Source organism: Echinops telfairi, unplaced genomic scaffold (genome assembly GCF_000313985.2).
Source record: "Echinops telfairi isolate 266 unplaced genomic scaffold, ASM31398v2 ScPeMD7_7424;HRSCAF=8462, whole genome shotgun sequence".
Lineage (NCBI taxonomy): Eukaryota > Metazoa > Chordata > Mammalia > Afrosoricida > Tenrecidae > Echinops > Echinops telfairi.
In genome coordinates this window covers 14,888,700-14,900,410 of record NW_022111324.1, presented here as the reverse complement: position 1 = coordinate 14,900,410, position 11,711 = coordinate 14,888,700, and the positions used below count along the sequence as shown (strand labels likewise).

General features: G+C 34.8%; 1 protein-coding gene across 3 annotated transcripts in view; it reads right to left on the bottom strand.

The window, feature by feature from the left end:
- The window catches only part of RABGAP1L (RAB GTPase activating protein 1 like), an 812,491-nt gene that overhangs the window by 572,054 nt on the left and 228,726 nt on the right, over window positions 1–11,711 (bottom strand). For all 3 annotated transcript variants that reach the window (XM_004706718.2, XM_004706719.2, XM_045297897.1), the window contains exons 12-13: window positions 9,869–9,962; window positions 2,739–2,889 (exon numbers count right to left, since the gene is read on the bottom strand). In XM_004706718.2, the coding sequence (XP_004706775.1) occupies window positions 2,739–2,889; window positions 9,869–9,962 (245 nt within the window). The remainder of the gene's footprint in view (window positions 1–2,738; window positions 2,890–9,868; window positions 9,963–11,711) is intronic.

Sequence of the window (11,711 nt, the reverse complement as noted above, 5' to 3'; positions counted from 1 at the left end):
CTAGATTCCTTAACCCTCAAAACTAAATAGTGGTTTTGAGTGGCTTAAAAAAAAAAAGAGGTAGAAAAGTAAAATTGAAATGGAGTCTTTAGTGACAAACAAGTTCATCTAAAAAAAAAAAACCCCAAACACAAAACCTCATTGAAAGAGTATATAAGGACCTACAGGATTAAGAAAAATTTTAGCAATGAAAGATAGGACAAAGAATCAATTTCTAAAATCTATAGAAAATGGTAACACCTCAACAAGAAAAACATGAATAATCCAATTAAAACTGAACAGAAAACATAAACAGCTCACCAAAGAACACATACAGCTGGCCAACAAACATGAAGAAATGTTCATAATAACTAGCTATTGAAATGATGCAAACCAAAACAATGATGAGACACCAGTGCTTAACAATATTGATAGCAAAGTTAAAAAAATAATAACAATGCTCTAGATGTTCTGGTGAGATTGACATTCTTATACATTGCTGGTAGAACTGTAAAACTGTATAATCACTGTGGAAGGCAGTATGGCACTTTCAAAAATTTGGAATAGAAATACCATATTAATCAAATATCCCTCTATTTTGTATATATTCTTTAGTAACAAAAGTATATATTCTTTAAGTAACAAAGCATGAGCAGATATATGCATGTTTGCTATTGACAAGAGCAGGAAGATAGAAACAAGGTAAATGTATATCAGTGGAAGAACATATAAACAAATATAGACAATGGAATACTACACATCACTAATGAATAATGATGATGGTGTGCAACACCTCATGACATGGAAGAATTTAAAGAACACTGTGCTGAATGAAGTTAGTAAACACCAAAGGACAAATATTGTGTGAGACCACTGTTATTTAAAAAAATTAAGATAATGGTTATCATACCAAAAGAAACAGACATTAATGGTTACCAGAGAAGGAAAAGGAAAAGAGGAGTGAGGCAGGAAATAAAAGGGTAGAGGTTGGACAGTTGTCAACTTAGTGAAAGAAAACATAGTATCTGACAAATGGGAAACAGAAAAAAATGCGGCATGCAGAATAAGCTGATGGGAGGGCTGATATATTGTTAGAGTTATACAATACAAAAATGATTACCTGATATAGAAACCCCACCTAATTCACACTAAAAGTTTAAAAGAAAACTGCAATACATTAAAAGAAAATATACGAATGTAGGCACAGCTGTTATGGCCTCCAAGGTGTGTAATTCTTATTCTTCTCTCAGGTTGTGCCTAAAACACATCAGACTCAAGAGCCCACAGGTCTTAGTAGCACTGCTTAGCACAGCATATATTACAAGCAGTTCCTTACTTATGATGGGTTTCCATCTCAATGACTCCATCATAAATTAGTTTTGATGCACGTAGAGTAACTCCTTATCTTTATGTTTGATTATCATTGCCTTTTACTAACAGTTCCATTATAAATCCTACCTTTATTTGTTTTTGAAGGTTAGAAAAATTATATATAAACTCTAAGATATGCTAACATCAGGAAATCATGTATTCCAACAAAATGGACAGTCATAAGCACTGTTGGTCATAAACATGTAATAGGAAGTTTGGGACTACCTGTATAGCTTAATATCCTTTGTCTTAATTAAAGCAATATAGATGGCACTTTAAAGATTTTTTTTAACACATGTAACAATAAAGCATCTTAGTATTGAGCAGAGACCACTAATCTTAGATATGGTTTGGGTTTCTTTTATTTAAACACAAATTTAGCCCTGACTGACTATACTGGATCAATACTTGATAAAATTCATGGAAGAGAGGATGTCAATGAGAGAAGGAAAGAAATAAGGAAGTAAAGGGGCTAAATAATTTTAAAAGTTTGTATTTGCTGAAGAATAAAGTCTTGGTTATTTTTTTAAAAGAAAGAAACGCAGTAGGACCTGAGTGACACACATGTAGGTGCTATGCTACTAAATGAAATACTGGAGGCACTGTGGAAGAAAGGCCTGGTGATTCACTCTGACTGAAAGATCACAGTTATTGTAAACCCTCTGGAGCACAGATTTACTCTGATATACATGGGTTCACCATGAGTAGGAATTGACTCAATGGCAAGTGTTTTGATGTTTTTTGTTTTTATTAACATAAATCTCACTTATAGATACTTTTGAAAAATTTTTTACTTAAATTCTATGATTTAGAGTAATCATAAAATTTTTATGATTTTTCAAAAATTAAGAAATTAAGAAGTGAGAACCAGAGTCTGGGATAAGACTTTACCTGTGTTCTAAAATCAGTTTTGAGGACATAAACAAAGGAATGTACATTGAAACAAGGAGCTCCTGTTGGAATCAGGGTCTTGGCAACTATCTTCATCAGGCAAGTAGAAGGTTACAGAAGCAAAGAAGGTATTTGCATTATACTTTATTTTAAATTGTACTAGAACAACTCTGTAAAAGGATAATACTATATGCATCTCATAAAATAAAGGAGGTTAAAGACTAAGAAAACACTTTCAATATAAATAGTTGGATATTTGATAGTGTTACTATGAAGTTGTTTGCACGGAAGAGTAGAATCCAAGGCATAAAATGCTCAGAGATGAAGCCATGCACCGTTTACCACTATCCAGTAAGTGCTCAAAGAAAGACAAAACTATTCACCATGCAATACCAATACATCTTTTCAAAGAAACTCAAAACATTTATCATATACGGGAACAATAGAAATTCATTTTATATGCCACCCATGTAAATCATATGAAAAGTGGTTCCTACCTTTGTAATAAGAATCCGATATTTATCCAGCATGGCTTGGTTGTCGTGGCAGCCTGCTAATAATTGCCATACTTCTGCCCTCAAAGCTTCAGGGACTCCACTCTTCACCAGTGTGGATAACCCTTTTGGCCGTCCACTAAGGTTATTGTACCTCAGAAAGCAAGAAAATACACCATTTACCACTCCTGAACTGGTGCTGTGAAGGAAAGTATGAGTTCACAGAATAGTGGAAGTTTGAGTTTAGGGAAATAGGAGACGGTGGGAAGGGTGTGTTTGGTTGTGTTATAAGTGATAATAGTAGAGCTCAGCTCAGTAACATCATTGACTTTTATTCTTTCTCCCATTTTCTCTATCAGTAAGCCCTGTTATTCCACCTTCAGGGAAAGTTTTTCTTCCTCTCATTTACTTTCCTTAATCATCCTAAGAACTTAGTCATAATAATGAATGTGTTAATTATATATTTCTAGGCAGCATCTGGAAGCATCAAAGGAGCCATCTAAATCCCCTGAGATAAATTTAGAATAATTCAGCTAATGGTGTCAGGAGGGCGGGGAGTAGGCTGTAAGGTCTACCACATCTTGACTATGCCCACCCTCCTCACTAGGGTCATTTCAACTCATTAAATTTCTCTGATGGATTTAAATTAAAATACAATTTCAGTTAATTTAGAAAAGCATCATAGGTAAATATGCTTCATGAAACATGTCAAAGTAAAAGGAAAGTGTTAATTATTCTTAAGAAGACTTACACCTGAGTAAATTACTTCACACCTGAAACTTCCAGCTGTCTCTTTGTTAACCAATTGTGTTTGGGAAGAGCAAAAGAGTATCATGCCACAAGAGAGACAAGATCAGGCATGAAAATATCTTTTTTTTTTTTAATCATTTTCTTGAGAGCTTGTACAGCTCTTATCACAATCCATACATCCATGCATTGTGTCAAGCACATTTGTACATTTGTTGCCATCATCATTCTCAAAACATTTGCTTTTTACTTGAGCCCTTGGTATCAGCTCATTTTCCCCCTCCCTTCCCCACCCTCCCATGAACCCTTAATAATTTACAAATCATTATTATTTTGTCATGTCTTATACTGTCTGACGTCTCCTAAGATCTTTTAATAATCTAATGTTTACCTCAGATTATACTTTTGAATAGGAAAAGAATATGTGGTTACTTAGCTGAGTTTCTAAAATTCTGTTAAATAAAAATAAGCTGGTTTTCTCTGAAATTAAATGTAAAATATTTAGAACTATTAATCATTTAAATGTGTAATGTAATATAATGGAAATTCATATCACTAATTATATTTTAAATGTTGTATGTTGTTGCTGTTCAGATTCATGGTAATCCCATGAGTATACATAGTATAACTGCTCTATATCATTTTACAGGCTATGAATTTTCAGAAGCAGATCGCCAGGCCTATCTTCAGAACTACCTCTAGGAGGGTTCAAACCAATAACCTTGTGGGTAGTAGTGAAGGACTTAACCATTTGCACCACCCAGAGGCTTCTAACATGATACATTGCTGTTGTTGTTAAATGTCAATATCATTTAACTCACAGCAACCCCAAGTCACAGAGCACAACTGCACTGTAGGTTTTCTAGGCTGTAATTTTTTTAAATCATTTTATTGGGGGCTCTTACACAGCTCTTCTCACAATCCATACATATATCCATTGTGTCAAGCATCTTTGTAACCTTCAGAGGGGTCTTCCCTGGTGGCAGAGTGAGTTACCTATTGGGCTGCTACCTGCAAGTTCGGCAGTTTGAAAGCATTACCTGCTCTGAGCAAGAAAGATGTGACTTTATAATCCCATAAAGACTGATAGCCTTGGAAAGCCATAGGAGCAGTTCTACTCTGTTCTGTAGAGTCATGAGTTGGAATGGACTCAATGGTAGTGAATTTCATTTGGTTTTTCACATCTGGATGACTTCAATCCATCAACAGTAGCCAAGTGCTTATTCATCAGGGTTCTTTAAATATTACATAGAAATCAATAAATCATTACTATGTTTTAGAAAGTAGTTCAGGTGGCAAAGTAGACTATGTGTTGAACTTCTAATTGCAAGGTCAGCAGTTCAAAGCCACCAGCCTCTCTGCAGGAGAAACATGAGTCTTCCTACCCCCATAAAGATTTATAGGCTTAGAATACCTACATAGGGTCACTGTAAGTCAGAATCAATTCAACAGCAGTGAATTTTATTTTTGAGGGGGGGGGGTGTGTTTACAGCTACTCAAACCTCAATAAATATCTTCTATGGAAATGAAGATATTTTCAACCCCATAGATGCTTCTAGCTATCACACTCTCTCCTATGTAAACACTTTACTTAGAAGAACTGTTGTCTACGCACAACCTTAATTTCTTCTTCTCCCACACATTTTCTTCTATTAAATGATTCAGTGTTCTGAGTTCTCCCTCTCCACTCTTTCCTTCAGTGATTAATTCTTTCACTCTCTTGTCACTAGGTATTACCAGCCATGCCCAAGTAATCAGTTATTACTAAGCCCTCTGCTCTAAGTTCCCAAAGCTCAAAGGCAAGTCAAAAGTAGCACATCCAAATTTGAACTCATCCTATTGTTCTCTGTGCTTTGTTGTTTTCCAGGTCATCCCATCTCAAGTACTGTCTCTACCATCCATCAAAACCAGAAGCCTAGGAGTTATTATTGACATTGCCCTGTGTCCCACAGTCCACATCCAATGGATTTTACTTTCTCCGCCTATCCAAAATCCTATTAAGATCAATGATAATATATACTAATTGTGTGTCATAATCAGGCTGCTTTTGATGCATGGATAAAAATGTCCAACATGAATCTTGTCTTCTTCACTTATATATCCCAGGTACCTAGAATAGTGCCTAGTATAAAGAAAACATTTAAAACATTTTAAATTATACTTTATTGTGTTTTAGGTGAATGTTTACATGATGCATTAGGTTCCCCTTTAACATTTTTATACAAATTGTTCCATGACACTGGTTACAACTTTTAAAATGTGTCAATATGGTAATAATTTCTTTTGTAAGAATTATTATGTCAAATTATCCCCAAGGACTTGGATATTAAAAAAGTCCCCAAAGTCCAATCTTGCAAGATGCTAGTCTGCTCCATTTCCCCCCACGTCTTCATTGAGTAAGTTTCCTCACATCTCTGGGTTCTGCAAATAACTACAGTGTCGCCCAGAACTCGCAGAAGTTAGAGAAAATGTCTCTCATGGCGGTGAGTGCAGTTCAGTGAGAAGGTCAGGCGGGGTAAGCCATATGCAAAGAGCAAGGGGCATACTCCACTCCTGGCTCTTAATGGTGATGAGCTCACATCCCCTGCTGTGCAGTGGGCTCATTTTGCATGTCACAGTGTGGCACTACAAGAAATCCTGTTCACAATTACTCCTATTAGTATCTTCTCCTATTTTCTTACCAGACCTCTGCAAGGTAAAGTCATTTGGTGGAAGTTACATAGTGCAACCAAATTTCACTCAAATATAATAATCTACTCTCCACCTCTGGAGTCTCTTATTTATGCACATATGATCTGAGGCATCTGGCAAGAAGTTTTTAGTAAGCAATGATCTTCTACTAAACTTAATTAGCCAGGATTTTCACCAGCCCACTCCAGAAACAGTTTTCTTTTTTTCTCTCAGATGTAGTATATAATTCCTTACATCCATTATAAGTAACACTAATCAAGATAACCATTAAACAGAGTGTGGTCTGATTCACACCTTCTACTTAGGTCATAACTTAATCTCACCCTTTCCCTGTTTGTTAGCAGATATTGCTCTCCAAAACAGAACTATTTGCCACAGGGTGTATGAAATCCAGAAATACTATATATCAAATATGGATTCGGGTTGGAAGGCCCATCTCACGTGTAACTCAGCATTCTCATTTTCATTCTGTTTGTTCTGTTTCCATTGACCTAGCTCCCCTACCCCTCCTTGCTTTCTCAACTTTGCTTTTGAATAAATGCCAAGCGTTGGTTTCTTATAATTACTTTTTAAAGAAGCATATCACAATAAGCCGATGATCTTGCTTACTACATAAACCTATTATTTGGATGAAAAGTGACATACAGAAACCTCTTCAAGTTCCAAGGATATCTTAGGGTGACAGTCTTGGGGACTTTCTAATCTCTATTGGCCCAATAGGTATGCACTTATTTAGGAATTTGAATTTTGTGCTCTATTTTTCTCCCATTTAATAGGTGTGACTAGTATTGCATTTGTTGATCTATTTCTGAATTCTCTATTCCATGCCATTCAATTCTCTGCCTATCCTTTAACTAACACTGCCCTGATTTTTATTGCTTTATAAACGAGCCTTGGAGAAACAATAATGTGAGCTACTAACTTTATTCTTTTTTTTTTTTTTGGTAACTTCTTTTGGCTAGTCTGGTTTTTTGAGTTTATTTTAATGCTATTCTCTTTAAATTATAGAATAAGCTTGTCAATGGCTATGAAAGAAATTGTTCTGTAATTCTGATGGAAACTGCAGGGATAATAGAGATTACTTTGCAGAAAATTAACATCCTAACATTATCTAGTCTTCTACTCAATAAACCTAGTATAACCTTTTGCTTTATTTAGGACTTTGCTGGTTTCTTTCATTGTTTTCTAGCTTCCAACATATATATGGTATATCCTTTATTATATTTCAACGTGAGCATTTTAAAAATTAATCATTTTATTGGGGGGCTCTTACAAATCTTATAACAATCCATCATTCAGTAGTATTAAGCACACTTGTACATATGTTGCCATCAACATTTCCAAAACAATTTCTTTCTACTTGAGCCCTTGTTATCAGCTCCTCTTTTTTCACCTCCCTCCCCAACCCTCCCACCCTCGTGAATACTTGATCAATCATATATTATTATTATTTTGTGTCTTACACTGTTCTATTGTCTCGCTTCAACCACCTTTCTGTTATTTGTCTACCTGAGTGGGAGGCCTATATATCCAACCTTGTGATGGGCTCCCCCATTCTTCCCCCGCCACCGCCGCCCCCAACCTTCACCATCCTCCACCCTCTTGATATCGCTACTCCTACTTTTCCTGGGGGTGTTATCTTTCCTGAATTCCTGTGTCCAGAGCTCTTATCTGTACCAATGTGTGTACCAGATTTGTAACGTAGAACTGAGTCATGGCGTGGAGAGGGATATTTAGGAACTAGAGGAATGATGTGTGTTTCATTGGTGCTATACTGCACCTTGGTTGAATCATCCCTTTCTTGTAACCTCCCCTGTGGGGAGATGTCCAATCTTCCACTGAGCATTTTTTTTTGATGCTTTCAGATTTTTTTCAATTTTCTATATCAAATTTTCCATTGTTAGTATATAGAAATAAGATTAATTTTTGCATTGTGACATTATACTCTATAATCTTGCAAAACTTATCCGTTCAAGGAGATCTTTCATTTCTTTGGTTTATTGTTGTCATGGTGGTTTCTGAGTGTGTTTGTTTGGGGCGGGGGTGGGTTTGGTTGTTTGGGGGTGTTTTTGTAGATACGGAAGCACTTTCTAAATAGACAAAAATGTCATCTGCAAATAGAGACTTTTCATATTTTCATTTGAAGTGTTATATGCTTTATTTCCTTCTCTTCTTTATTTCACTGGGTAAGACCTCTAGTACTATGTTGATTAAGAATGGTAAGGATGATCATTCCTACCTTGTTACCAGTCTTAAGTAGAAAGTATTCAGTCTTGCACTGTTAAGCTACATGTAGATATACATTTTTCAATGATTCCCTAATAGAAGGTATTCCTTATTTGCTGGGAGTTTTCAACATAAATGAGTGCTAAATTTTATCAAATGTTTTTTCTGCTTCTTTTGAGTATGCTTCTTTTTTCTGTAGTCTGTTTCTATGGTGAACTACATTGACTGCTTTTCAAATGATAAAACAGTCTTACATTCCCAGAATAAATCCCATATGCTCACGCTATTTTATCTTTTTTCTAATTTGCTGGATTTGATTTGTTAGTCTTTTGTTGAGAATATTTAATTTATATTTATGTGGTGTATTGGTCTGTATTGTTTTTCTTATAACATTTTTATTTGATTTGGGTAATAGAGGATATTAGAATCATAAACCAAATTGAGAACCTACTCTCCTATATTCTGGAATAATTTTGTTGAGTTTATATTATTTGTTCTTTAAATGTGGTAGTATTTGTCAATAAAACAATACGGGACACAAGTTTTTTGTTGTTGTTGAAAAGTTTTCTATATGAGTTCAATTTTGTTAGTAGATATAAAATTATTGAGGTTATTATATTCTCTTAAGTGAAAACTTTAACAGCTGGTAACTTTCAAGGAATTTGTCCAATTCGCCTAAGTTGCTGAAGTTATTAGTAGCAAGTTATTTGTAATATTCATGCCTAAATATTCCTGAATTATTTACCCTTTAATTCCTGTAATTTTAATTTTTTCACTCCCTACTCCTTGATCAGTCTAGTTTAAAAATGTATTAGTTTAATTGATCTCTACAAATATTATCTTTGGTTTAACTGCTTTTCTGGTTTCAATTTTGGCATGAGAATAGAAGGTAGAAGAAAGAATTCACAAATTGTTTTACCAGACTGGAAATACCATAACCCCCAACAAATACTAATCTCAGTACCAATCCTATGGTGTTCCTCACGACCTCAGAATTTTGAGTGTCTATTCAGTCTTTCTGTCTTCAGAAATTATATAAATGTTTTCTCCCTGCTGGTTCTTCTAATTTCTAACTGTTCTGAACTTTCCTCAGAAATTCAAGCCACCGGTTAAGAAGCCTCCTCAAAAGTTCCCATGTCAGTACTCAAGAGACCTCTTCGGATTAAGATTCTGTTATCAATACTTTTCCAATATATTTTCCATCCATACAGCTATTAGCTTCTTTCTACTACCTGGGTTACTTCAGATCCCCCTTTTATTCTTTCAGTATTCTAATGATACATGTAAATCAATTATCTGTATTAAATCCTTCGGTTCAAAAGACCTTACATGGCTTTGTTTTCTAGCCTGGACCCTGACTAAAACAATCCTCTTTCTCCAACACATTCATAGGATTTAACTAATATAAGAAATCAGTATCAATCAACAATGTAAATACAAAATTTTCAATAGGAAAAATAAATATTTACCATCTTCCTAGTAGTTCTCCCCAAGAATACAGGATCTTCTCAGGACAATCTTTTGAGACATCACCTGTTCCACTTGAGAGTTCATTATCACTCTCTGTAGAAGAAACATAAAAACAGTGAAAATGTAAAGACTGATACAGCAAGAAATATGACTATGATGCTGATGCAACAATCAAGCAATCCTACTATTTATATTATATTCATAACAAACATAACAATACATATCTTATTAGTGCAATTTATCTTTAGTGCCTACATAACTACTTTCAAAACATCCCACAGCTTCCACAGTATGAAATTGAAAATATCTAGAAATACCTATTGTATGCTATCAAGTCAATTCCAACTCATCGCAACCCTACAAGGCAGAGGAACCCCATGAGGTTTCTTAGACTTTAATTTTCACTGAAAGTTCCATGGTGACACAGTGGGTTAGACACTAGGCTACTAAGCAAACTCCTCAACGACTCCTAGAGAGGAAGAAGAGGCAGTCCACTTTTCTTAGGATTTACAGCCCTATACACCCGATGGGGGCAGTTCTACAGATAGACTGAGTTGACTCAATAGCAGTGGTTGTTTGGTTTGGTTTTACTTCTTCTTTATAGGAGCAGATCACCAGATCTTTTCTTTGGTGAATTTGAACCGCTGACCTCTCAGTTAGCAGCAAAGAGCACAACCATTGCACTGCCATCTCCGTAGAAATAATGAACATTATCCAGAGAGAGTAAAATTGAGAAGCTAAAGGTAACACAATGAAAGATTCATATATGATGCTCTACTTGTGATATTAATATTCTCAAATAGTAACATCCTATTAGCAAAGCAAACAAATGCTAAAAATGTTTTAACTAATATACGTAAACATATATAAATACAAGGGAGCTTCAAAAACTTCCATCATTTTTTCAGTTCTATTTTTCCAGATAGATAGATACACACACACACACACACTCATACAAACCAGGGGGCAAGGAGAGTTTCAAACAGTTTGAATAAATATTATACTTAAAAATAAAAGAATTTTCCCATGAAATTTTTGAAGTCCCTTCTTATATCTGATATACGTGCATACACAAATAAGATATTTATTTTAGAGTTTTTAAAGATATATTTATGAACATAAGATGTTTTTGACTAAAGGAAAGGTGAAACTGCTTGGCCTTTTAAGTTTTAAGTAACTTCATGAAACACCCCAAAATGTAAGTGATAATTTTAGTCAGAAAGAAGAAAACAATTTACAATCAAACTTGAAATGGGTAATTTTAAGCTCTAAAATACTTTTTAAGCAAGTCCAAGTGGAGCAATAATTAAATTGCTCAACTGCTAAGCAAAAAAGTTCGTGGTTCTAACCCACCAGCTTCTCTACTGGAGAAAGGCATGGCCGTCTGCTCACATAAAAGTTTACAGCACTGGCAAGCCTACAGGGCAGTCTGCTGTCTTACAGCATCACTCTGCATCAGAATCAACTCTAGAGCAATGGAGACATAGTTTTAGGTGGGGTACTTCTTAAACCCCTATAAGTAGCAGTAGGTTTGGTAAAGAAAGGATATATAATTTACACAATGTATGTATATTGTAAGATATAAGAAAATGACTGAAATATTGTCTGAATGATAAAATAAATTAGATAAAAATCTGTCTGGCAGATCATAAGTACTAAGGTTTCATCAATGCTGTTACTGTAAATAGGGATTAGTATTAAGTGGATCCCACAGGGATCTGTGTTAATATTCTGCAAAATTCTATAATAAAAGTATAAGTTCATTCCTATCTAGAAATACACCAGCAGAAAACATCAACATAATAAACAAAGATTTAGGGGCCAAATTAAAATTTTGATCAA